The sequence below is a fragment of the Gopherus evgoodei genome, chromosome 10 (assembly GCF_007399415.2).
Source record: "Gopherus evgoodei ecotype Sinaloan lineage chromosome 10, rGopEvg1_v1.p, whole genome shotgun sequence".
NCBI classification, from domain to species: domain Eukaryota; kingdom Metazoa; phylum Chordata; order Testudines; family Testudinidae; genus Gopherus; species Gopherus evgoodei.
The window spans coordinates 26,121,686-26,149,595 of NC_044331.1; the positions used below are offsets into that span (position 1 = coordinate 26,121,686).

Sequence of the window (27,910 nt, forward strand, 5' to 3'; positions counted from 1 at the left end):
AGGGACAACACCCAAGTAAGAGAGCAAGTTAACTCTGCAGTGAAGACAAGCCCCCAAAAGTAACCTGAATATAAAGTAGTTGGGAATGGCTCTAGAATACAGGAGCTGAAGTCTGGGATGAAAGGATCCTAAGGTGGGAATTTATGGTAGCCAAGTCTTGGGCAAATTATGCGAACGCTACCTTGTAGGATATCTAATGAAAGCTGGTAGTTAGCTCTTTGAGATGTATTTTGAAATATATACATGCCTGCAAAAATTTTAAATGGGGGGAGGAGGGGAGAGACCCTGAAAACCAATCCCCTTAATAATTCTAGTATCCTGTCAAGCACGTTTCTCATTTAGGAACACAGGAATTACCATGCTGTATCAGAACAGGGGTTCAGGTAGTCCAGTATTCTGTCTGAAAGTGACCAGCTTCAGCTTGTTCAGTGGAAGAAGCCCTGTTGTAGGTAGGTGTGAGATAGATAACCTGCCCCCAGGAAAACTTCCTACTAATCCAAGTTAGAGGTTAGCTTATGCCCCCAAAGTTGTCAGTTTATAGCCTTTCCAAAGCTATTGTTTAATGTTTATACTGAACATTCTTATTATTCATATACATGTGAAACTCCTTTTTGAAGCCTGCTAAGTTCTTGGCTTCAATACTATGTGGCAATGAGTTACAGTCTGTGAAATAATGTTTCTTTTTATTAATTTTGAATCCCCCCCTTCAATTTCATTTAAAGCCCCCTTGTTCTTGCACTATGAGAAAGGGTGAACAGGAGATTCCCCTTCTACCTTCTCTATACCATTCCTTATTTCGATTACTGTTATGGCTCTTCTTATTCATCTCCAAAGGTCCCAGTCTTTTTCGGTCTCTCCATGTTTTTCTATCACATCTGTTTTATCTTTTCTGAGATAGAGTGACCAGACCTGGACATTATTCCAGATGAGTGCAAACCACTGATTTCTAGAATGGAACTATAATTCCCAGTATTAGTCTCCATCTCATTCCTTGTACATCCTAATATTTTATTTGCATTTTTTACTGTTGTGGTACATCGAGAAGAGATCTTCAATGAGCTGTTCACAATGATGCCAAGGTCTTTTTCCATAGGCACATCACCTTGCATTTGTTAACATTGAATTTCACCTTTCTTTGTGTTGCCCATTCACCCATTTTATTCAAATCCCTGACATTTCTCACAATCTTAAAGCAAAATGATCTAGATTTGTCCTCTTCAGATTTTACCATCTCACTGCTTGCCTCCTGCATCACAGCATTAATACACTGAACTACATTGGTCCCAGTATATAATCTAATTGCACTCCACTGTTAACTTTCTGACATGATGAAAACTGATCATATATTCCTGCTGTTTGTTTTCTGGTTTAGCAAGTTTCCAGTTCATGACAGTACTTTATCTCTCAGACCTTGACTACTTAGTTTCTTTAGTAACCTCTTTGGAATTTTGTCAACGGCCTTTTAAAATCTAACTGAATTGCTGTCCTTCATTCACTGTTTTACTGACATGTTCAGATTAAGGTTTACCTAATCTTTAATTTCCTGGATATCCTCAGTGTCTTTTAAAAATACAGCAACATTTACTGCCTGCCATTCCTCACATTCAAGAGAATTCATAGTTCAAATTAAGGTCCCAGTCCTGCAAGATTTAGGCATATGCTTAACGTTAAGCACATGAGCTAGTCTCATTGATCTCACTGGGACAATTCATGTGTTAAAAGGTAAGACTGTAAACTATAAATCTTTGCAGAATCAGGGCTTTAAGATGTGACTGGATATTTTAGTGACTGCTTTATACAAATCAGAAAGGTCCTTATTTTGTCAACATCAATGTTTGCTAAGAAAACACTCAACAAGACAGTTTAATATAAAATGTTTTTATTGTTTTTGAAAACATTTAAAAAACAATTTTGAGCACTTTCAATAAAAAAAATAACTGAAATGCTACTGCAATATTCAACTACTGTAGTTTCAGCAGTACAACAGACAACAAAACACTGGGGGCGGGGAATCGGATTTCCTGCACTAAATGAAAACGTAGAACAGGGATATTTCTTTCCTTATGGTGCAGTAAAGAAAGCACAGTATAGTACAAGACTATTATATCAACCTCAGATGCACTGCACAAGAAATGCTTTCCTTCTTTTCAGTTCAGAAGTCAGTGCTTATTGCAGTTATTTGCAAATTCTTTACTTCATGAATTCTTATCATGATAAAATGGTACAAAAAAAATGTTTTTCAACACCAGAACAATAAAAAATAATCCAAGAAAGAAACATATTCAACAATAACTAAGCTAAATTAGTTAACATAAAAAAGTAAATTACTTGTGAATAACTATGCTTGCCTGGTTAACATGGAACCAGTTTCAATACAGCAAAAGAATAAAAAAAATAAAGTGGTTACAGGAATATACCTAGTACTGTACAAGATAAGTCAATAACACTCATGCACGTCTTGTGATCATGTATTAACATGGTGAAGCAAACTAAACTTAATTTCTTCCTGCTGTAATATTCTCACGTAAGAGAATAAGAAATAGAAATATCTCATTGAGATCAATGCACATTGCTACATAAGACAACTTCATCTGTCATTTTTATGACATTTTGCCTTTTAATAATGAAACACATTAAAAAGTTTTTATCTGTGGGCCGTATTGGTTGCATTTATCCTAAGGAACGTGCCTGCCACAGGTTCAACAGAAATTTAGTGCAATAATATGAACCCCAGAAAGTTTGCTGGACTAACCAACCAAATTTAAAGTGTTTGCTGCAATACTGTACATGGGGTACAAATTCACTAGTCTTTATACTTTAGCAAAATATGCTATCAAAATAATCTCATTATTTTCTCATGTTAGTAGGAAGCCAGTAATGTAAACAAGGGGTCAGAACTGTCTCAAATTATTATTTTTGGAGTATCTGACACAGACAGGCTTCCATTAGTTAGAATCACAGAGTTTTCCTTTGGGTATTGCATACTTTGGTGTGCAGTAGTGCTCTGTCTCAATGTACAGTAAAGAAGTTACTAGCACTAAGAACAGGGATCTAACAGATTATTAATTTTAACAGCAAACACACAAACACCAATAAACTAATACATACCAATGTACAAAGCTGTGAGCTAGCCTAGAACCATTTGTTGACGTGAAAATGTTTTACCCTTATGCCTGGTAATTTAATGAATCCTTATTGAATTAAATACACATTTGCCTTAAATCTACTGATTAAACAGTATTCCTATTTGCCCGCTAATTAAGTGAAAGGAAAACCTTCTGCTAGGCCCTCATGTAGCGTTTGATTTAAAAGTGTTTTTTAACACATTTTAAAAACCTTCGGTGATGGCTGCATAATATTGAAAAAGTCAGATTTTTAAATTTACTTTAGCTTTGCTGAGAAATGTTCTTAAAACAAGAATTTGGAAGGACTAGTTGTATTGAGCTATTGTGCAGTGCTAGCAGCACAGAGGCAAGGGAAGAACGTCATGCACATACATAGAACACCATAATACCAGTGCAGATGCTCCCCCATGTATATGCCTTCCTTTGTCATCCCCCCATGTTAGGCCTGCTGGAAGTGCAGGGTTAACATATGCACAGTGGTGCTGGCACTTGACACAGGATCAGATCTGCGAGGCACTGAGCATCTCAGAATACATCCGTTCAAGATCCACCTTGCGCAACTTCTTTTAAAAAGAGAAATGGCTCTAATGTGTATTTATTGGTAGAAATCAACAGAACATGGAAATAATCAAACCCAAAGCTTACCATATAATAATACCTCCCCCACAAACTGGAAAAAATTTGCAAGTGTCTCTTAAAAAAACAAAAGGAGTCTGTCTGAGGAGGGGCATGAACTCTCTCTATGGTCTGCTGCCTGTGGAATCAGGTGCTGCAGCATGGCACCACTGTTTGTCCTTCATCAGAAGAGCTCATGTGCTGGGGGCTGCCTCAGTTCAGTGCTTTTATCCCAGGGACCAGGAGAAGCAAGGATATACTAGCATCTGGAGTGCTAGTGCAAAAGCACCATGAAAATGAATGCTGTGAAAATCAAATACTGAAGATTTCAGATCATTAGCAGAAATGCCAGAAATTACCAAAATACATTTCAAGAACCAAGAAATTACCAAAATACATTTAAAGAGCTGAAAATATGGTCCTCTCTTCCTCGTTTGCCACATCTAGATGGCAGCATTCTGCCTCTCTCCAACATGAGCTGACGACCTCACAAACCTCTAATGCGACACTCTGCTTTAAGTTCTACTGATGTCATCAGGAGAAATACTAAACTCCTTACAAAGCTCCAGGAACAATACTACAAAGTGATTTGCCTGCCTGGCATCTCAGTGACACTCCACATGAGAGTCAGTTTGCCTGTGCAGACCTCCTTTGTAGCATTAGGGCCTCGGCTGGTTAAGTACCTTTCTCTGATTATCATTAGAGATTTTTACAATACTTGAATTCTTCTTTTACTTTTAATGACAAGGGTTAAAGTTTTCTAAAGCTCTTAAATAACTTAGGAGTCTAAATCTTATTGACTATCAATGAGATTTAGAATCCTTACTACCTAAGACAGTTTTGAAAATGGGACATAAGAACTTTTGAAAATTTTACCCAAGGACTTCATGTGTCTTGCTGCATGTTTGTAAATGGCTGGTAACATTATGGCTCTATAAGTTATTTTTAATAGTTATCAGCCAACATCAGAACATTTTTATCCTCTTCTTTCTTTTCAGGAGGCACAGAAAGGGGCAGCCTACTGAAAAATACAGAGGAAAAACACTTTCCTCTACCCCCCATTAGGTTAGAACAGATGGGTTTAATAACAAATCTTAACACAGTAATACTTTAATAAGCTCATGCAGCTATTCTACTAAAAAAAGAAAAATGTCATGTCACCTTCTCTAATTCTGATAAATAATAAAACAGTAACTATCATTTTCTAATATACATATGTCTACTTTTATTAAGCCTCAGTGCTCAGAATCTTTTATCATGCATTTTTACCTCATATTAAAACCCAACATTTAAAGTGAAAACTAAAATAACATTAAGGTGAGGTCATGGATATCTATGGCTAAAACCACTATATATTTAAAATAAAATTTTAGTGCAATTTTCTCTTTCCTTGATCGTTCCCATTATTTTCTCCTATCTTAGCCCTTCATCATAGATGTAAATGGTGCCACAGACATTTCTCATGGTTCACCACAGTACTGCAGCTCTGGGTAATGCTCAGTGACACCACCACTAGTATGCACTTCATCAAGCTGTAACCCCTCTCTCTCATCAACTGCCTACTTGTCTGCAAGTCCCACACATTTCTGACTCGAGTAACACAGGCCAATATCAAATATCTCCTCAGAAGTAGCAGGCAATACAAACAAAGTACTGAATCTCTGGTAACAAGTAAGTTGGATTTAAAACCCTCCAAACACCTCTATTGAAGTTGTGAATGCTGGTTTTCAATCACTTTGTATATATATTTTTGCTACAATAAGAAATGCTATTAAGTGGGAACCCTATAAAATTTAAATTCTAATACTGGCTCTTCAATAGCCTTCAGAAATTTATTTAAAATTGAAAAGACTGCCTATTCCCAGCTGAAGAATAAGTGACTTGCACAGCAAACTTTTTTTAAAAATGCCACAATTCTTAGCAAGTGTTTCTGCTGCAGGAGGCACTTCCATTAAGACAAATACAATACGTCTGTCTTTCAGATACAGTGTGCTACATACATATTATTAAACAAATTTAACCCAACATTTCAACAGCAGGATGATCCTTATTCTCCATCCACTCAAAACCCGATGTAGTCATTGAGTTAATGGATTCATTGCAGATTTGTTGAAACAAGGGGTCATTCTTTAATTCCTCCAGTGTAGCATCGTCGTCTTGTCCCTGCTGACGACCTGGATCAAACAGTAGATTTGTATCTAAAGTATTCAGATCATTAATGCTGCCTGAGAGGTCGGAAGACAACCTGATATCGCTGGAAAAGACAGATGCAACGTTATTGAGATCTGACACCACCTGATTCACCAGCTGCTGGTTGGTTTGCAGATTGTCCTCCCCTAAAAAGTCTTTTACAGTGCTGCTGAAATCTAATTGCTGTTCTCCAATTTCTGATTGTGCTTGGTTATCTCCAGAAGAAAAACTGATCTGATCGGTGCTGCTGTTTTTTGTGAGGTAACTTGGTGTTTGGAATTCATAAACTGAAGTGCTGGAATTGATTATATTTTGCGGGTTGGCACTAGGAAAAGTGGTGGTTGTTTCTAAAATCTGAGTGAGATTCATCCTCGCTGTGTAATTTGAAGGCATGTTGTTCATTCCCAAACCTCTCACTGCATCATCGCCATCAGAATCAAGTTTGCTTAACAACACATTTGTTATTTTTTTAGTGTTTGTTTGTTTCTGAAGAGAAGGGAAGGCAGTCTGCATCATGACAGTCAAAGGGACTGACTGACTCCTTTGGGCTATATTATTGGCACTAGTGTCAGCATGAATATTTGTGAACACATTGTGAACTTCAGGTGTCACTGGACTTCCGAAAGGGGTCAAGTTAGAGCGTGGTATATTAGAAACTGGATAGACAGTGCTTCCACTAAGATTACGTTGGCGATGGACAGCAGGGCTTACACTCCGGCATCTAAAACTGTTATTGAGAGAGGAACTTGTTCCTTTGTTGTCAAGAGGAGCAGGAACAGCAAAGCCTTCCTGCTTGTTGGTGCTATTTACAGAGGCTCCCTGATGTGATACAGGTGACACAGGAGTCACACGACCAAAGTGAGTATCATGGTGCCGGGACTGAGACTGATATGACTGGCCAGGAACTGCAAAAGCATGAGGTTTCCTGAAACGGTCTTCCACTAGCTCCTGATAGCTTGGAAGAATGCCATGATTTGAAACTGATGAATTAGTGACTCCACTGTACCCGTTATTCATCCACTCAAGTTTGGTTTTATCAGGATGAGTAGCCATAGGTCGCTGCATTGGTTTCACAGGGCTACTTGAAACAATGCTGGCATCATGGTATGCCATACTGGAGCTTATTGGAGTAAATGCAAAAGGATTTCTGCATTCCACAGGACTAGGAGGGACACTGCTGCTGCAGTTTGAATGTGGTGTGCCAATGGGTGTATGCCGGCTACTTCCCAGAGCACTGTCTACAGGAGTAGTCTGAGCCAGTCGTGAGCATGGGCTCTCTCGTGACACACTCTGAGATCCAGCAATCATTTCTGACGTGGGTGTTGGGGTTGGAGTTGGGGTAGGTGTGGGAGTCGGGGTAGGTGTGGGAGTGTGAATTGGAGTGCCATTGTTGTGGATTGAATGGTAGAAGTGTGTATTGCTTGGATGAGATGACACAGGAGCTCCTTGAGCTGCTGTCTGATTCTGCAGTGCCATTCCCAGACAACTACCATAAGGATGAGAACTGTTCATTGACATTTGCTCCTCCATGAGCACCAGTTCCTCCACAATGCTGTCCTGTGTAAGGTCATCATCAAATGAAAAGAAGTTTTCATTTGACTGAGGGACTGTATGTTCGAATTCTTTTAGCTCAGACTGCAGAGGTAACGGTAACTGATTTGAGGACTGTGCTTGTATTTGACCTAAAGCTGATTCTTGGATCTGGCTCTGTAACTGCTGACTGTATGTATCCTGTTGTATTCCTTCACAGTGCACTGGCTCCCATAAAGATTCCTGTAAATCATTAGAGTCAGACTGTCCTGCAATAGTCATAACACTGATATCTTGCTGCTGTTCAGAGTTCACAGATGTAAAGTCAGAGGTTTTAGTGATATGCTGCCATGCATTTGGATTAAAGCTGCCATCAGATTTTGAATCATTTTCTAAGATAAACAAATTTCCTTCCAATTTTACTTTTATATCTGGAGATGAGGCTGTGAGCTGCTGTCCCAAAGCGGAATCACTGGTATTTATAATATTGGAATTAAATGGACAGTTTGTCACTAAGTGTGTTGAAGCTGTAGAATTTACTTTTATAGTGACCTTGCTAGGAACTTGAGCAAGTGCTGCAGTACTGTCATTTCTAGCTAACGATACAACCTTTGGAACCTTCTTAACACTGCTTCCTTTTTGACCTTCCATGCTACCTGCTGAAAGCTGCTCCACAAGTGGTTTCTTTACAGGTGGTACCTGGGACTCCTGAAGCGTAGAAGGCAGTCGCTTCCTTGGACTTTTAGTGCATGTTTTATCTTTAATAGTAGAATCACCACTAGGAGGTGAACTGATGCTGGTGTTGGAGAAGTTTTGAGTGGCCACTGAGAGAGTAAGAGTGCTTTGATTATTGCCTGCTGAAGAAACTGGTATGATTTCTTTAGGTCGGGCTTTATATTTGGTCCTTGCTCCTTCAGCTCTCTGATCACAGCCCTTAACTGTTTTCACTTCACTGATGCTCTCAGTTGGAGCTTTCAAGGTTGTACCCTCAAAATGATTCCTCTGAGCAGCAGGCAGGCCTGGTGCTCCTTTTATAGCTTTAGACACATCAGAATTCTCTTGGCACTGTATTGGGTTCTCATCCAGTACTGCTTCTGGTTCCATTTTGATCTCAACTGCAGGTGTAGCTACAACACTGCTTGTCTTGGATCCTGGAGACTGAAGTGAAATGACAGACCCATTTTTAATTTGAGGAACAGTCCTCGATTCTTCCATTACTCCTGTACTGCTGTTCAGTGAAGTAGTGTGTTTGATGGGTACACTACTGCTGCTAGGGGCAAGAGATATTGCTGTCATTTTTACCACGTTTAAGGAATTTACATGTGGAGCTGGCACAACTGTCTTGATTGGGCTACTGGTGAAAAGCACCGTAGTAGGCGAGCGGATGGTGAGAGCACTGGTGTTTGCTGGCTTAGGTAAGATCTGTGGGTAACGATGCCGGGCGGAACGGTCACTAACTGGACTGGCTGGAACATTCTGAGGAGTCTTTGGTGACTGCTTGACCGACTGCATGTGCTGAGTGACCACCTGAACATTGAGCGGAAGAACCTTGCCATCGGAGGAGCCCATAGGACTTGGAGATGTCACTAGCTGTCTGGTCCTCGGTACCTGCATGTGGAGAAAAAGGACACACAATTTAAACAAAAGTATACATGCCATACATAATCTAATGGATAAAGTCACATTAATGGGCAGTCAGAGTGCCACATCCTAAGGATTAAAAGGATGTTGCATTGTTATTTATATATAAAACTGCAAACAAACAGGCACCCATCCTACACTCTAGTTGCTCTTCCAGAATACCAACACTCACATCACCACCATCATGGACAATCCCAAAGAGATATAGCCTCCCTGCAGCCTGTCACAGTAAATACTCAAAACACACAGGAAAGCTGCTCTTCCACCTCAATGGTCAACTGCCCCACAATTTACAAATCAGATCACAAGAGGAGGTATAATGACAAAGCAACAAGGCCTCACTATCCCTAGCCCACTTCTTCCCCAAGTTCCTGGGGAAAGGATGAAAGACAATATAGTTGAGTACTAAGGCCAGAAAAAAATCAGAACAGAACAAATAATTCTTGTTGCCTAACCATGACTAGGGCTCCTAGGCACTATGGCAATACAAATAATAATCCAGATAACTAAAATCTGCACCAGATATTTGGGGCTTGATTCTTGTAAAATTGAGACCCTATTTTAAGTGCACTTTTGCAGAATGAAGGGGCAATCATTGACATGTCCAGGTCCGTTCCAGCCCTACATTTCTATGATTCAGATGCAGGGCCGTGGAGTGTTGATTGAAGATAGACAGAGCGGGGAAGAGATCTTCAAACGTTAATTTTTAAACTTCCACCAGTGAATAAAATACAAATCCAACATTATTCGGGCAGAAACTGACTTAGCTATCAAAATATACAATAAAGACAAAAGTCAAGTTTTGTTCAGCCAAAACAAACAAGTCTGTACTACAGCATAGATATTCAAATAAAGGTTAAACTGATGCCAGTACAAAGCCCTCTGGACCAATGAAGCCACATTTACATACCACATGAAAGGCTTAAGCAATGCATAGGGCTTTGTGCAATCTTCAGAACTCAGGTAAATTTTGCCCTAAAGGTATAATGATTCCCATTTAAAACCCAAATTATTCCTGGTTTAAGTGCCACTGTCACTGACTTACACCCAGGATGAACGTGGCCCATGCTGTGTAAGTGTCTGTAGCAGGGTGGTTACCCCGCTCCTGCGCTGAAGGGCTTAAAACAGCCCTGGGAGAGGGCTGTGGCAAGGAAAGCAGCAAATAGGCTGATTGGGGAAGCAGCTGCAGCTGGGCCATGCCCCAATCAGGCCTCAGCTGGCCCTATATAAGAGGCTGGGAGCCAGGAGCACATGCAGTCTCTCTCTAGCTGTAGAGTGAGATGGACCTGCCTGCAGGACCCAAGCAGAGTATCTGAGTGGAGCTGGGCTGGGAAAAGGCAGAGGAGCTGGGGAGCTCCAGCCTGGAAAGCTCCAGGCTGTAGCCTAGCAGAAGGCCAATGGGTACTGGGGGTTGCAGAGGGCAGCCCAGGGGTAGGCAAAGGCAGCAGGTCCAAACCCAACCTTGCCGGTGATGAGTAGGTTGATACTGCAGTCCGCCCCAGGGCGTGGGGGCTAGACCAAGACTGGCAGTAGTCTTATACTGAGGTGAGGTGGGGATAGTGGGTGGGGGGCTCCCCGTGGAGGGGAGACCCTGAGAGAAAGGGGTTACTGCCAGGGGGCAGCACCCCAGATAACGGGGCACTGGGTCTGGGAGGGACATGGGGGCCAAGTGGCAGCAGGACACCAGCCTGCAGAGGGCGCTCTGGAGGCTGGATGAGCTAGTTCCCAGAGACAGCCCGCAGGAGGCGCTGCAGGGGTGATTCCCACATAGCAACAGCATCATTCTACTACATCCACATCCATCAGACAAAATTATTACATTTATGGCTTTGTCACTTATTTGGAATAACAGAAAAAGTCCCTGGAACAGGAAAAGAAGGGTCACAGCATCTATCTCTCAACATTCATATAGCAACAGGAAGCCATTAGTCTGTGATAACTTTCTATTTGCTTAAATATTTCCAGAATAAATATAAAATAGAGAAAAACAGTTTCATAAGGTTGGCTGGGTTGAAAACTGTTGGCGCACATTACCGGTATGGGGCTGGGTACAGCTGCCACTACGATACCAATAGGTTGAGGAGACAAGATTGCAGGACTTCCATTAGAAATACTTGTTACTCCATTAGCTGTAGCTCCTTCTGTTTTCTTTGCTGGAGACTCTCCTGGCAAAGGAGACTGCAGTTTCTGTTCCTGTTGCTTCTTCTGGATCTTACGCTGTAGCTGCTGCTTAGCATCAACTGGTGATGGGAGAGTTTTCACTTGAGGCTGAAAAGAATTACTTTCAGCCGTGGGTATAAAAGCAGAGGGTTGAGGGACCCCTTTTATTCCTGAAAGGGAAAAGAACAAAAGTGACGTATGCCATATATGCTGTGTGATATTTCTAAACCTATATACATGGCAACATGTGCAAATGTGTGTGTGCATACACACACAATCAAAACATTCATGAGGGGTTTTGTACTTGGAATAGTTATATACTGATAAAATTTATTTCTAATACTGATGATAAAACTCCTTGGTGCTGGGCAAGCTGGATATGCTTACGTTGTTGCTCAAATATTTTGCACCAGCATTTTGTTTCCGGAAATCCCAATTTGCAGTATCCAAGTTAACACAATACTGACAGTGTGTCCTTCACATAATTGTCAGTAGATGGCAGTGAAAATACTTTTAAAGCATCTTCAATCTGTTTTTTGTTAATGCTATAAGCACTTTTAAAAATTACACATTCCAAAACACAAGGTTGTGCCATGGACAATAAGCGCTGAACAGATTATACAGCATTTAAATCCCCTTGGACAGTCTGGGGAGAGTTCAGCAGTATACAGTGTCAAATACCAGTTGCAGTACAAGTGTGGAAGTGATATTAGCATGTAATAGGTAATGCTAGAAGTGCATAATAATGCTACTAGTGCATGGAAGGGTGCGAGACACAACACGGAGAAGGTGAAAAACTGAAAGGACAATTGAATGCAGAAGGGGATATGGAGATACAGAAGATACAGATATGGAGATACAGTACAAAAGTACTCTCTGGAAACAATGTCCCTGATGTCAGAGACAAACAGCAAAGCCTCCTGGCAACTGTTTTTACCTGTGTAGTCAGGACTAATCCACTTTTTAACCTGTAACCAAATCACGTTACAACACTGATCTTCAGAAAGTTTAGTAACAGTTCCAGGACTAGTATGTTCTTTAAATGATGCTTGTGTAAATGGGTTCTAACACTGTTTCCTTTCCACATTACAGGTGTTTAAAAGCTGTACATGAGATAACTTTTAATTATGGTTCTCTAGATACATCATTTTAGGCCAAATGGTCTGCAACATACAGCATGTGCTCAGAAGGTGCATCCTAGACATCTCACTTGGGAGCAGCAGTCACTATGTTTGAATAACACTAGGAATGCTGCAGCATGTTACAGCCTTCACCTCTCAATTCCTTTTTCACTTAAGAACTGAATTGTCCACATCTTGAGTGACCTGGGCTGAATGTTGAAGGGGAAGAACAACTATGGGAATGCATGCAATTGTGCTCTCTCTCCAATCTGCACTATGGACAAACTGTTCTCTGCAAAAAAAAGCGAAGATAGCTTGGTTCCGAAAAGAGAGGAAGAAGAGGTTTGGTGCCCAGAACATGGACAGTGAGGTGTGTGGAGCTATCAGCTTCTAAGGACAGCACAGAGAGAGCGAGCTTTTGGCGTATCCACATGAGCCCTTGCAAGAATGATCCACTCACTCCCTTGGACTACCATCTCATCTATAAGGGATGGAAACAAGTTTCCTTGTCTGAAGTACTGAGTGAAGGGTCATTTATGATTTTCTTGTGGTGGCACAGCTGCTAAAGCTAAGAGCACATATCTGAGGGGTTGTATGAAGGGGGTGGAGATTTGCACTGCCACGTACCAGCCGTGGAGATGGGCAAGGAACTGATAAGGGCCATCAGGAATAGGAAACTTTAGTTATGAGCTAGGAACTCTAATTATGAACCCCAGACAGGGCTGGCTTTAGGCCGATTCGCCCGATTCCCAGGAATCGGGCCCCACGCCTTAGACACTATTTTTTTTTTTAAACTTACCCTGGGTCCCTGGCTGCGATCTGCTCAGGGGTCTTCCGTGGTCCCACTCCCTTGAGCGAAGCGCAGGCAGGAGCGCGGCAAGCCCCATGGCCCCGGCTGGAACTCTGGCCTGAGCGCGGCAAGCCCCACAGCCCTGGCTGGAGCTCTGGCCGGAGCGTGGCAAGCCCCGCGGCCCCCTCTCCTGGCTGGAGTCCCAGCCGGAGTGCGTCAAGTCCCGCTCTCCCGGCTGGAGCTCTGGCCAGAGCGCGGCAAGCCCCGAGGCCCCGCTCTCCTGGCTGGAGCCCCGGCTGGAGCACGGCAAGCCCCGCAGCCCCGGCTGGAGCTCCAACCAGAGCGCAGCAAGCCCCGCGGCCCCGGCTGGAGCACGGCAAGCCCCGCGGCCCCGCTCTCCCGGCTGGAGCTCTGGCCGGAGAGCGGCAAGCCCCGCTCTCCCGGCTGGAGCTCTGGCCGGAGCGCGGCAAGCCCCGCTCTCCCGGCTGGAGCTCTGGCCGGAGCGCGGCAAGCCCTGCTTCCCCAGCTGGAGCTCCGGCCGGAGCGCTGCAAGCCCCGTGGCCCTGCTCTCCTGGCTGGAGCTCCGGGCCTTTAAATAGCCTCCAGTGCCCTTGGGTAGTGAGAGTCTCCGGGGGCTATTTAAAGGGTCAGGGCTACAGCTGCCTGCCTCTACCACCCCAGTCCTTTAAATAGCTGCCAGAGCCCCACCACCCCCATGCATTCCCCAGGGCTCCCGCAGCTATTTAAAAGGTCCAGGGCGGGGTAGAAGCTGGGGAGCCCCAGGCCCTTTAAATAGCCCCCAAAGCCCTGGGATAGCAGGGAACTTGGGGGCTATTTAAAGGGCTGGGGTTCCAGCTGCCTCTGCTGCACCCTCTGCCCTCCTCATACCAGCCCCGCTCCTCCTGCCTGCTGCACCCTGTGCCCACAGCCAGCCCCTGCCAAACCCCCGCCGTGTCTCCAGTCAACCCCTGCTACATACCCGTGGCCCTGCCCAAAGCCAGCCAGCCCCCCACACACTGCTGCCCGCACCAGCCCTGCACACCCTGCCCTGTCTCCAGCCAACCCCTGCTGCACCCCCCTGCCTGAAGCCAGCCAGTCTCACACTCCTCTGTCTCCAGCCCTGCCAACCCCTGCTGCATCCCCCCGCGGCACTGCCTGAAGCCAGCCCTCCCCCCACCCCACACACCCGTCTTCAACCAGCCCTGCACTCCTTGCCCTGCCTGCTGCCAGACCCTACCTCCAGCCAGCCCCTGCCCTGCCTCCAGCCAGCCCCATATCCGCTTATAGCCCCATATCCCCCTTATAGCTCAAGAACAGCAATTTTTACTTCAGGAATTTACTTCAAACCTTCCATATCAAACAAGTATTCTCTAATCGCCTGTTAATAATAACGAGAAGTTTAAGACTAAAGGGAGTCTCTGAAAATGACGAAGGAAGATGAGGAGATTTTTTTTACACAAATAATTACATGTTATCAAGCACTGGAACTCACGGCTACAAGATATCCGAGACAAAAAACTCAGTAAGATTCATAAAGGGACTGGACATTTATATGGATAACAAGAATATCTACAGCAGGCCTGCACAACATGCGGCCCGAAGAGGCTCACTGTGCGGCCCGTGGCGGGATTCAAAAGGCTCTGAGCTGCCCACAGCTGCGGGGAGCCCAGAGCCCTTTAAATCTCAGCCGCGGCAGGGATTCAAAAGGCTCTGAGCTGCCCACAGCGGCGAGGAGCCCAGAGCTCTTTAAATCCCAGCCGCGGCCGGGATTCAAAAGGCTCTGAGCTGCCCGCAGTGGTGGGGAGCTCAGAGCTCTTTAAATCTCAGCCCTGGCCTGGATTCAAAAGGCTCTGAGCTGCCCGCAGCGGCTGGGAGCTCAGAGCTCTTTAAATCTCAGCTGCGGCCGGGATTCAAAAGGCTCTGGACTCCCCGCAAGTGGGGAGCCCAGAGCCTTTTAAATCTCAGCCGCGGCCGGGATTCAAAAGGCTCTGGGCTGCCCGCAGCAGTGGGGAGCCCAGAGCCATTTAAATCTCAGCCGCAGCCGGGATTCAAAAGGCTCTGAGCTGCCCGCAGTGGTGGGGAGCTCAGAGCTCTTTAAATCTCAGCCCTGGCCCGGATTCAAAAGGCTCTGAGCTGCTGGCACCCGTGAACTCAGAGCTCTTTAAATCTCAGCCACAGCCAGGATTCAAGGGGCTCTGGGATGCCCGCAGCTGCAGAGAGCCCAGAGCCCTTTAAATCTCGGCCGCCAGGGCCAGCTTTAGGCCAATTCATCCAATTCCCCTGAATCAGCCCGCCCCTAAGAGGGCCACATGCCCAAGCTCCAGTACGGTGTAGCGGCAAAAGCCAGTGCGCTGTAGTGGGGTGGCCCAGCTTCCCCAGGGGGCAATTTAAAAGGTCTGTGGCTACCAAGCCCTTTAAATGGCCACCAGAGTACCACAGCTGGAGCCCTGGGGTAGGGCTGTGGGGCTCTGGGGGCTATTTAAAAAGTCTGGGGTTCCCGTCGCTTCTACCGCTCTGGCCCTTTAAATAGCCACCGGAGCCCCACCACTTCCCTAGGGTTCCCGTGGGTATTAAAAGGGCTGGGGCAGTAGAAGGGGAGCCCCGGGCCCTTTAAATACCCCCAGAGCCCTGGGATAGTGCGGGGCTCTGAGGGCTATTTAAAGGGCCGGGCCTCCAGCTGCCTCTGCTGCCCCGGTCCTTAAATAGCCGCGAAAGCCACACGGTTTCCCCAGGGCTCCCTCGGCTATTTACAGGGCTGGGGTAGTAGAAGCAGGGGAGCCGCGGGCTCTTTAAATAGCCCCCAGAGCCCTGGGGTAGCGGGGGGGGGGTGTCTCCAGATGCCTTTGCCGCCCTGGTCCTTTAAATAGCCCCTGGAGCCCCACCACTTCCCCAGGGTTCCTGCAGCTATTTACAGGGCTGGGGCAATGGAAGCAGGGGAGCCCCAGGCCCTTTAAATAGCTCCTGAGCCACGGGCTGCTACTGCTACCCTGGTGGGGGAGGCAGGAGGAGTGGGCACTCACCATACAGGATGGGTTGTACCCCTTGTACCTGCACCAGCTGCCCACAGCCAACCCCTGCCGCACCTCCTGCCCTGCCTGCACCAGTTCCTGTCTGCAGCCAGCCCTGCACCCGCTGCCCACAGCCAACCCGTCTCCAGCCAGCCCCTCACCCCCTGCCTTGCCTTCAGCCCTGCACCAACCCGTCTCCAGCCAGCTCTGCACCCCCTTCCCTGTCTCCAGCCAACCACTGCCGCACCCCCCTGCCTGAAGCCAGCCAGTCCTGCACTCCTTTGTCTCCAGTCCTGCCAACCCAAGCCGCACCCCCCCCGTAGCCCTCCCTGAAGCCAGCCAGCCCATCCCACAAGCCGTCTCCAGCCTGCCTCACACCCCTTGCCCAGCCTGCAGCCAGACCCTACATCCAGCCACCTCCCCCCTACCTCCAGCCAGCCCCATGTGCACTGCTGCCCTGTAGTTCCCAGGGAAGTAACCCTGCACACCTGCTTCAATGAGGTGGGCAGGGAGCAGCTGGGACCCACACGTGCACCCTAGCACATCCTCAGAGAGTGGCGGAGCTCATTTCTAGTTCAGACATATCTTTTTAAAAAAGAACTTTAGGTAGGGTTAACATACATCTGTACTTTCCCGGACATGTCAGGCTTTTTGGATCTTAAATCTCCATCCAGGAGGAAAATACGGATGTATGGTAACCCTCCTGGTACAAAAAATACATACTGTGGCAGAACTTTTTATAGGGAACCGGTTGCTAAGAAACGAAAGGCTTTTTTTTTTACGTGGTTTTTTTTTCAGTCATCCCTGTCGGGGCACCGCCAAAAATGTTCGAATTGGGCCCAGCACTTCCTAAAGCCGGCCCTGCCAGCTGTGGATGGGATTCAAAGGCTCTGGGCTGCCCAAAGCCATGGGGAGCCCAGAGCCCTTTAAATCTCAGCCGTGGCAGGGATTCTAAGGGCTCTGAGCTGCCCGCAGAGATTCTCGGCCACGGTTTAGATATAAAGGGCTCAGGGCTCCCCACCGTCACGGGCAGCCCAGAGCCCTTTGAATCCCGGCGGTGGCTCCAGTGGATGCGCTGGGGATGGGATTTAAAGGGCTCGGGCTCCCCCCAGCAGCAGGAGCTCTAGGCCCTTTAAATCCCTGCCCCAGCCCCACAAAGCTCCGGGTTCCCACAGCCGCCGGAGCCCCGGGCCCTTTAATTTGACCCTGAGGGCTCCCAGCCAGCTCTTCAGCTGGGAGCCCCTGGTTGATTTAAAATCAAGTATCACCTCCCCACCCCCAACCTTCCTTTTTGGCCCACAGCTGTTTTGGTGGGGCGGCACTGGGAAAGGAGGGTTTGTTTCTGCAGAGCTGGGCGGTGCCGAGGGGGGCTGTTTCCGCTGGGCTGGGGGGGTTCGGCCCTCAGCTGTTTTCTTTGGAGTAATGTGGCCCTCGCCGCTTTACGAGTTGTGCAGGCCTGATCTAGAGCTGTAATAGTTAGTGCTACTATACATTTTGGAAGAGATAGTAAACCTCATGCTTCATGGCTTAAGCCAGTCTCAATCTATTAAGGAACAGGAAGTTTCTTGCACTTTTGTCTAAACCACTGGGTTTTGGCCACTCTTGGCATTAGGATACTGGACTAGATGTATCAAGGGACTGTTTCAGTATGGCAATTCCTATGTTTCTACATGTAAATTGTCTTTTAACCTTAACAATGGAGTATTTATTGTAGCTCCTTAATCATAAATGAAAAGCTAAATAAGATAACATGCTTGGAAGAGTTGCACAATGTCACAAACTTGCACCAGCGGACACCCAAGCTCTATTTTTAGTATGGTTGATGCTGACACCTGCTGACCTACTTGTGTTACCTGAACCAGAGCAAACATTTCAGGACAGTTTGCACCTGACATGCATCAAGATTGCCCCTGAGAACATCAGTTGTTGAAAGAAAATTAAATAAGAGCTGAGATAAATTCATCTAACAGAAAATTCACACTAAATCGATTTATATGCATTTCTGAAGTGTTGTCACTGTGCTGCTATACACAAAGTATATAAGCTTTGCTCCAACAAAGTATGTAAGCACATGCCTGAATTTAAGCATATGAATAGTCCCCTTGATTTTAATGTAATTGATCATATGCTTCAAGTTCTGCATGCCCTCAGGTCAGGGTGGATTTGATTTAAATCAAAATTTATTTAAATCACTAGTCAGGAAGACTTGACTTAATAATGGATTTCTACATAAAAGTGCATTCTTGTTGGTTGTTATAACCTTAATACACATTCTTCACGACTCAGAGATAGATGTAGGTTTCATTTTAGAAGGTACACACTGTAAATTTTTAAAGTGATTTATTTTGAAAACTTTTCAGGTTAGTTTCACAGCTATATCAGAAAATGAATGATTGTCTGGTTATTTCATTTACCAAAGATAACTGATGCAGATATTTATGAAGTCATTGGGAGGTTAGCTATCTCCAATTCAACAGGTTAATCATTAATATTTGGAGGATTTTCTTGCCACGCTGTGTTAGGAGGAGCACATCACCAGACAGACATTTAAATTGTTTTATTTAACTAAAACAACAACGTTATGTACTCTGGATCTTTTTCTTCAACAGCAATCACATAATATTTGAACAAAAAAAGCATATGAATTTTTGAATTTAGTTAAACATTCAAGTTTTTTAAAATCAGGTTTGTTTTTGTTAAAATTGTTTTTAACTAAAATAGTTAAATGAAATATTAAAAAAAAAATTAAATCAACATGTCAGCCAGGTCAACATGAGAAACTTAAAATACTGGCTTCTGCAGCTAACTCAGTTGTCTTCACCTTAATTTTCCTCTTTGTTCATAATCTGGAAAAGGAAAAACAAGCTTTCCTGCCTTTTCAGGTCCCAAACGATTTCTCAATTTGGAATGAATTAGTCCTAAGGAAGAAAATATTCTTTCTACACCAGCAGAAGCAGCTACTGCTGTTAAAAGTGAGATGATCACTTCAACAGTCTCTGAATCCAAGTGCTTAAGTGACTTCCACCACCAGTTCAATGGTGTGACTTTCTTTAAAACATCACCAGCAAACCTGTATTTCTTGAATGGTTCACACTTAGCTTTGAAGTTTATTATAGTTGGCATTATGGAGGGATGATTGCTGGATGTCCATGTCATAGCCAACTCTTCTTCTTCAGCAGTTAAGGTTTGACCCTGGTACCTGGTAGTATTGAGAATATTTGCAAGAAAATGAGCTGGAGATAGTGCTTATCCCATTTGTTTTTTAATGCTTGTCATTTAACTCTGTCACTGCATATTTTCTCTTTTTAAGATCTCACTCAGTTCCTTACAAATTTCAACAGCATCAGCAATACAACAGCTATTTCCCTGCATTTTGTTCAAGGCTACAAAAGATAGGCTTCAGGGTACATGAAAATGTGTTCAACATTTCTCTTAAGCCCAATACAGAGAACTTTAGCTGTGACACTGCTATCTATTTTTTCACAATTTTGTTCACAAACTGTCATCAGATTAGGCCAGTTCTTGATGTAGTGCTCAAAACAGTCCACTACTGAGTTCCACATCGTGTCTTGTGGGAGAGTTAGCTTGGTTTCTCCCGCTTTTTCCAGAGCAGCTGCTGCAAAGTGGTTGTTAGGGAAGTATTTTGCAATTTCAACAACATTAGTTTTTACTTCTGGAACACTGAAGTCTTTGGCTAGGAGGTGCATTAAATGAGCACTGCTTGGGACTCTCTTCTAAATAATTTCTTCTCATTGGATACATTTGCAGTATTGTCTGTGACCAAGCTGCATACTAGACATTTAAATTTTTTTTTCGGTTTGTTATCGCTGTTACTGCTACTTCTTGTAAGTATTCTGCTGTGTGTGCATTTCCTGATGCATCAATTGTTTCTGTAAGGAAGATATTCCCTTCTTCTGTTGTCAGACAAGCACATACAACAGGATCATTGTGGACTTTGCTCCACCCATCAAGACTCAAACTGACAATTTCACCCTCTAGACTTTTTGCACACTGCTCAAGTTCTCTTTCATACTCTTTATCCAACAATTTGCTTGCAACATCTGCTCTGTTGAGTGGACTGTATCCTGGTTTTAATGATTGAGCCATGTTAATGAAGTGTAGGTTCTTCTTCGAGTGCTTGCTCATATCCATTCCAATTAGGTGTGTGCGCGCCGCGTGCATGTCCGTCGGAAGATTTTTACCCTAGTAACACTCGGTGGGTCGGCTGGGCGCCTCCTGGCGTGGCGCCACTATGGCACTGAATATATACCCCTGCCGACCCATCCGCTCCTCAGTTCCTTCTTACCACCCGTGTCAGTCGTTGGAACAGTGGAGCGCAGCTTAGCTGATCTCCACTTCCCTAGCTTTTCGCTCGTTCTAATACTTATTGTATATATAGTTTATTTTCTGTAGTTGTAGTTAATAGATTTTTGTAAACGTAGTTAGTGTATATAGTTCAGAGGGTCGGGGATTAGCCCTTTCCCTCTCCCGGTGCCCAGGCCCATGCCTGGCTCACCGGGTTTCAAACCATGTTCGGCCTGCCGCAGGCCAATGCCCATGGGAGACCCTCACGACTCCTGCCTCAAGTGCTTGGGGGAATCCCACCTTGCAGACAAGTGCCAGATCTGCAAATCGTTCAAGCCGCGGACGAAAAAGGAGCGGGACTTTCGCCTTAAGCAGCTCCTAATGGAGGCAGCCCTCACTCCTCCACCTTCAGCACCGGCTGCTGGGCAGTTCGCGCCGGGGAGAAGTGCCTCATCGGCACCGGAGAGCGCCGGCACCGCGAAGACAGCTCGGCACCAGCTGTCACCGGCCCAGAAACCGGCCCGGCACCGCTCCCTCTCCCCGCGTGCCAAGAAGCTTAAAGCTCCTGTGGCCCCACTATCTGCACCGCAGTCTGAGCAGCAATCTAAGTCGAGCCGCCCGGCACCACTAACTGCCGCAGTACCGACAATCTCCGCATCATTGATTCCGGCCGTGCAAGAGCCATCAAGTCCGGTGCATGACAGCTCCCCGGCAAATGCCTCGGTAGAGCTTCTTATTCCCACTACGCCAGAGACATATGCTATGGCGAGGGAACTTATTGCGTTAACGGAGCCTGCCCTGCCTCAACCCCCGGCACCGCCGGTGCGAGTTATTCAATCGACAGGCAAGCCTGCCATGGTAAGACCACCTTCCATCAGCACCTCAGGCAGACAGCACTCAAGATTGAGGTCCCGCCAACGTTCTCGATCTCGTCATCGCTCCAGATCCAGGCGCCGCTCGCAGTCCCGATACCGATCTCCTCCTCGGTACCGGTCGCACTCGCGGCACCACTCAAGATCCCGCTCACCGGACCGATACTCCAGGCACTGGTCCAGCTCCCGGCACCGTTCGCACCGCAGCTGCTCTCATCATAGGGTGTCAAGATCCCGGTCGACCTCCCGGCACCGCGCCAGATCACGCTCTCGGTACCGGTACGGATCCTGGTACCGCTCTCCGGTGCGGCACGAAATACAGTACCCTAGAGACAGGTTTATCCTCAAACGGCCTCCACTCCGCCATGGCCATCAAGGCACGTGTCTGAGTCATCGCATGCTGTTAGTGCCGTCTATCCCGATTCAGAGACACACAGCCGGGCTCTCCATGAGGCTCAAGGCCCAGACCAAGATCCTCATCAGTGGTGCTTTTGGACGCCTTGGGCATACCACCAGGCCCAAGGCGAACCCACGGTACCATCACGTTCCGCCCCATCGGAACATCGCACACCAGAGGCCACAGTTAGCTGCCCCCCCTCCAGTGGGTACAGATCACTCTCCTCAGGCGCCGGACCCTCAGGCCCTCCCAAACCCTGACGTACCTCCGGACCAAGAGTCCCTACAGGAACCATTGGTACCGGGTCTGTCATCCTCCTCTTCACCCGACGAGGCACTGGCCGGTACATCCTCCTCGGGCCCACCCCCTATCGACCTCCAAGCTCACCAGGACCTTTTGAAGCGAGTCGCCTTAAATATCAATCTCCAGGTGGAGGAGGTCCCGGAGGTTGAAGACCCGGTGATAGATATACTGTCGGCGGATGCCCCAACCCGCGTAGCTTTGCCATTTATACGCTCCATCCAAGCCAAAGCAGACACAATCTGGCAATCCCCGGTGTCTATCCCTCCTATGGCCAGAGGGGTGGAAAGAAAGTATATGGTACCCTCCAAAGGGTACAAATACCTATATACCCACCCTCCTCTATGCTCCCTGGTGGTTCAATCCGTCAATGAGTGAGTGCGCCATGGCCAGCAAGCCCCCGTCCCAAAATCACTGGAGGCTAGACAGATGGACCTGTTGGGACATAAAGTCTACTCTGCAGGGGGCCTCCAACTCAGGGTGGCGAACCAACAGGCCCTGCTCAGTAGATATAATTATAACACCTGGCAGTAGGTGGCTAAGTTCACTGAGCTGGTCCCACCAGACTCCCACCAGGAATTCCAAGCCCTTCTCGAGGAAGGAAAGAAAGTGGTGTGGATGTCCCTGCAGGTCTCCCTCGACGCTGCGGATTCGGCGGCCAGAACCGTGGCCTCAGGAATTACGATGAGGAGGATCTCGTGGCTGCAAGTGTCAGGTCTACCTTCTGAACTGCAACACACCATCCAGGACCCGCCGTTTGAAGGCCACGGCTTTTTCTCCCAGAAAATGGACCCTAGGCTACAGAGTCTTAAGGACAATCGGGTGATCATGCGTTTCCTTGGGATACACACCCCACAAACCCAACGGAAGTCCTTCCGTAGCCAACCTCAGCGCCCTTACCCTCCACCCAGACCGCGACAAGACTTAGGCAGAAGGCGCGGTCGTGGGAACCGCAGACGACAATCTGGGTCCCAAGGCGGACACAATATCGGTCCCGCCAAACCAGCGACGGGCCCGAAAATGAACTTTTGAAGGTGCGCCCGAGAGCAGAGCACCAGTCCTTCCCCAGGATCCCCTTCAGTTTTCCAACTGCTTTTCCTCCTTCCTCACTGCGTGGTCCCAATTAACCGCAGATCGTTGGGTCCTACACACGGTGGAATTTGGATACCACCTCCAATTTATTTCGCCCCCTCCCTCTTATCCCCCCCTCCTCGTCCCTCTTCAGGGACCCCTCTCACGAGCAATTCCTCTGGCAAGAGGTTCGCACGCTCCTCTCAATCGGAGCTATAGAGGAGGTACCGGAGGAATTAAGGGGCAGGGGATTTTACTCTCGATATTTCCTAATCCCCAAAGCAAAAGGTCTTCGACCCATCCTGGACCTGCGAGGACTCAACATGTTTTTAAAGAAGATGAAGTTCCGCATGGTATTCCTGGGGACCATTATCCCTTCCTTGGATCCCGGAGACTGGTACACTGCTCTCGACATGGAAGACGCATATTTCCATATTGCTATTGATCCACCGCATAGATGGTACCTACGGTTTATGGTGCACCGCCAACACTTCCAATTTGCGGTCCTTCCGTTTGGCCTCTCTACGGCCCCTCGTGTCTTTACAAAGTGCATGGCGGTAGTGGCCGCCTTCCTTCATCATCGGCAAATACATGTGTTTCCTTACCTAGACAACTGGGTTATTCGAGGGACCTCCGAGGCCCAGGTCACCTGGCACGTAGCCATCATCACGGACCTATTCGAGAGACTGGGCCTGATGATCAATCTAGAGAAGTCTACTCTCGTGCCCACTCAAAGAATAGAATTCATTGGGGCCATTCTAGACTCCAAACTCGCAAAAGCCTGCCTGCCACTGCCCTGGTTTCAGGCACTAGTCTCTGTTATAAAAAGCCTCCAAACCTTTCCGACGACCTCGGCTCACACCTGTCTGAGTCTCCTCGGTCACATGGCCGCATGTACCTTTGTAACCAAGCACGCAAAACTACGCATGCGTCCCTTTCAAACCTGGCTTGCCTCAGTGTACCATCCAGGCAGAGATACCATAGACATGGTGGTCACCATTCCTCAGAGCATCTTAGACTCCCTTAACTGGTGGCTAACACCCTCCCTGGTTTGTGCAGGACTGCTGTTCCATCCGAGGCAGCCCTCGGTGTCCCTAACGACGGACATGTCGTCTCTCGGCTGGGGGGCTCATCTAGACCATCGTCGCACGCAAGGCCTCTGGTCATCTCAAGAGCTAGCGTTGCACATAAATGTCCGGGAGCTGAGAGCAGTCTGCCTGGCGTGCCAGACGTTCCTACAACATCTGCAAGGTCATTGTGTTTCAGGGCTTACCGACAACACAACGGCCATGCACTACATAAACAAGCAGGGAGGGACTCGATCCTCCCCCCTATGTCAGGGGGCGATTCAATTGTGGGAATTTTGCATAGCCCACTCGATAGACCTTGTAGCATCGTTCCTCCCAGGAGTCCGGAACACCCTGGCAGACCATCTCAGCAAACCTTTTCGGTCTCACGAGTGGTCGCTTCACCCGGACTTTCTACATTCCATCTTCCAGAAGTGGGGCCTTCCCCACATAGACCTCTTCGCTTCCCACGACAGCAGGAAGTGCCAGAAGTTCTGCTCCTTCCAAGGTCTCGCCCCGAGCTCGATATCAGATACCTTCCTAATCTCATGGAAGAACCAGCTGCTGTACGCCTTTCCACCCTTCCCACTGGTGCACAGGGTTCTCTTAAAGCTCCGCAGGGACAGGGCTCGCCTGATCCTGATCACCCCTGCGTGGCCCCGACAGCACTGGTACACCACGTTGCTGGACCTCTCGATAGCCAACCCGGTCCCTCTGCCCCCGCATCAGGATCTTATAACACAGGACCACGGCAGGCTTCACCACCCGGACCTGCAATCCCTCCATCTTACAGTGTGGCTCCTGCATGGTTAACCCAGTCGGAGTTACGTTGCTCTGCCCCAGTGCAAGAAGTACTCCTGAGTAGCAGAAAACCTTCCACTCGGTCTACATACTTGGCCAAGTGGAAGCGATTTTCTTGCTGGTGTCAAACACTAAATGTAACACCCACGGAGGTTCTCGTTCCCACTATATTGGACTACCTCTGGTATCTTAAACAGCAAGGCCTCGCTATCTCATCATTGCAAGTGCACTTGGCGGCTATTTCTACTTTCCACCCCGGGGAAGGTACTTACTCCGTCTTCTCCCACTCTATGGTCTCGAGGTTCCTCAAAGCTTTGGAGCATCTATACCCGCTAGTACGACGCCCCGCCCCTTCCTGGGACCTCAACTTGGTCCTGATGAGACTTACGACTCCTCCATTCGAGCCACTGGCGACCTGTTCACTCCTGTATTTGTCATGGAAAACAGCCTTCCTTGTGGCCATCACATCGGCTAGGAGAGTCTCTGAGCTTCAGGCTCTGATGGTGGACACACCATACACAGTGTTCCACAAAGACAAGGTGCAGTTACGTCCACATCCGGCATTCCTCCCTAAAGAAGTCTCGGCCTTCCATCTCAACCAGGACATATTCCTCCTGGTCTTCTTTCCCAAACCGCATACATCTCGTAGAGAACAGTAGTTGCATTCCCTCGACATCTGTAGGGCGCTCGCCTTCTACATTGACCAAACGAGACCCTTCCGCAAAACGCCCCAACTTTTTGTGGCAGTGGCAGATCAGATGAAAGGCCTACTCGTCTCTTCTCAGAGAATTTCGTCCTGGGTAACAGTGTGCATCCGTACTTGCTATGATCTAGCTCATGTCTCTCCGGTACATATTAACGCTCATTCTACCAGGGCTCAGGCCTCATCGGCCGCCTTCCTAGCTCGAGTACCCATCCATGAGATATGTCGAGCAGCTACGTGGTCTTCAGTACATACCTTCACTTCCCATTATGCCCTGGAGCAACAATCCAGAGAGGTCGTAGCCTTCAGCTCTGTGGTTCTGCGTGCTGCAGTATCTCACTCTGACCCCACCGCCTACGTAAGGCTTGGGATTCACCTAATTGGAATGGATATGAGCAAGCACTCGAAGAAGAAAAGATGGTTACTCATCTTTGTAACTGTTGTTCTTCGAGATGTGTTGCTCATATCCATTCCAAAACCAGCCTTCTTTCCCCACTGTCGGAGTAGCCGGCAAGAAGGAACTGAGGAGCATACGGGTCAGCAGGAGTATATATTCAGTGCCATAGCGGCGCCACGCCAGGGGGCGCTCAGCAGGAGTATATATTCAGTGCTCACGCGGCGCGCACACACCTAATTGGAAAGGATATGAGCAACACAACTCGAAGAACAACAGTTACAAAGGTGAGTAACCGTCTTTTCTCAATCATACGGAAAGGAGAGTTTGTTGCATAAACAAACCAGGCAATGTTTTCATCAATTACCTCTTTTTGTAATCTGCTGGTTCTTATCACAAACTTATCTATGGCTGCTTCTGGATGATGGAGATTTTTTTTTCTTTTTGCTACAGGTGATAGCCACAGTATATGTGACATACATGATGTGATGAAACACTATCATTGGCAGATAACTCTGAAACTATAGAAAATGATGGTGATCTCAAAGGTGGATAGTCTTCAGAATCCTGTATGTTGATGATGGAGTCTCCTAAACAAAATAAATCAATACAGTTATTTAATTATTATTACCATACTGCTCATTTAGTATTACTCATTGAATTCACTGACACTCAATAATACTTTAAAGGTGAAATTGTAAGAGGAAGATCTGCCTATTTCAGCTATTTATTTTTATCACAATTGCACCTAAAACGATAGTACCATAGAATAACAACTATATTTTTTGCTCAAACATGAGAATTCAAAACTAGTCCAGAAGGAAGACAGGCAGTCCTTAAGAAAGAAGTATGAAATAAAAAAGGTTACCAACCTGAAGATCCTGCATGTTCAGACACGTTCCTTTCATCATCTTAAATGCAGCTTCCTCCTGAGAAGGAACACTTCTCATGATGTTGATTGATTCGGGCAACTAGGCTTTGCATTTCTTTGTTGCACTGTTTACATTTTTCATACATGCCTGTCTTACCCACAGGAAGAGGAACTTCATTAAAATATTCCCAGACTGGGTCTCTTTTACGGCCTGCTGCCATTATAGGTTTTCCCTTCTAGTGAGAGAATGGTATGGTAGATCTCAAATCAATGAAGACTACACTCAGAAAGACCTCAAGACTTCTGGAATATGATGCTCAACCGGTTTCACTTTTGTTTCTCACATTTATCTGTCCCTCCTTTCTCACATTTATCTCCATACTACTTCTCCTTGTCCAGATCTATTCCATCACCAACGATCTTCTATTCATTGAACTTTTTGAAACTTTGCACTTTTAGAGAGAGGTAAGGGATTGACTCTGTGTACACAAATTTGCAGAGGGACAATGGGGTTGAGGTCTGTTATTTCTCATTTCTATATATTATTTATTTAAAAACACTTTTGCTGTTAACAAGCATGTTATCTCTGGAGACACAAATCCACTGTCTGAGACCTGCAAAACTAAGCATCTCTGATGGTATCTTCTAGACTGAGCACTGAGTCCCATTGGGTAGATAGATTAATTTAAATAATCTATACAAAAGACCCTGGATCCCCATAAGATTGGGTCCCTAATCCATGAACTATTGGAACTAATTTACAAAACTTTTCTTAAACATTACATGAATATATTGTCTCATACTATAGAGTTAGAATTTATAATCCCTATTCCATGATGAGTTATCTTTTGAACTATAATGTATCTAAATTAAAACTATCTTTAGATAGGTTTTTTTCCCTCAAAATCACATTTAAATAAAAAAATCCAATTTTTTACTGATTTTTATC

The 27,910-nt window shown here is 46.3% G+C and overlaps 1 protein-coding gene across 1 annotated transcript in view; it reads right to left on the bottom strand.

Moving 5' to 3' along the window:
• Window positions 1-1,868: 1,868 nt before the first annotated feature.
• RFX7 (regulatory factor X7) overlaps window positions 1,869-27,910 on the bottom strand; it is a 116,485-nt gene continuing 90,443 nt past the window's right edge. The window contains exons 8-9 of the mRNA XM_030579162.1: window positions 11,136-11,431; window positions 1,869-9,068 (exon numbers count right to left, since the gene is read on the bottom strand). Of these exons, the coding sequence (XP_030435022.1) occupies window positions 5,757-9,068; window positions 11,136-11,431 (3,608 nt within the window). The 3' untranslated portion in view covers window positions 1,869-5,756. The remainder of the gene's footprint in view (window positions 9,069-11,135; window positions 11,432-27,910) is intronic.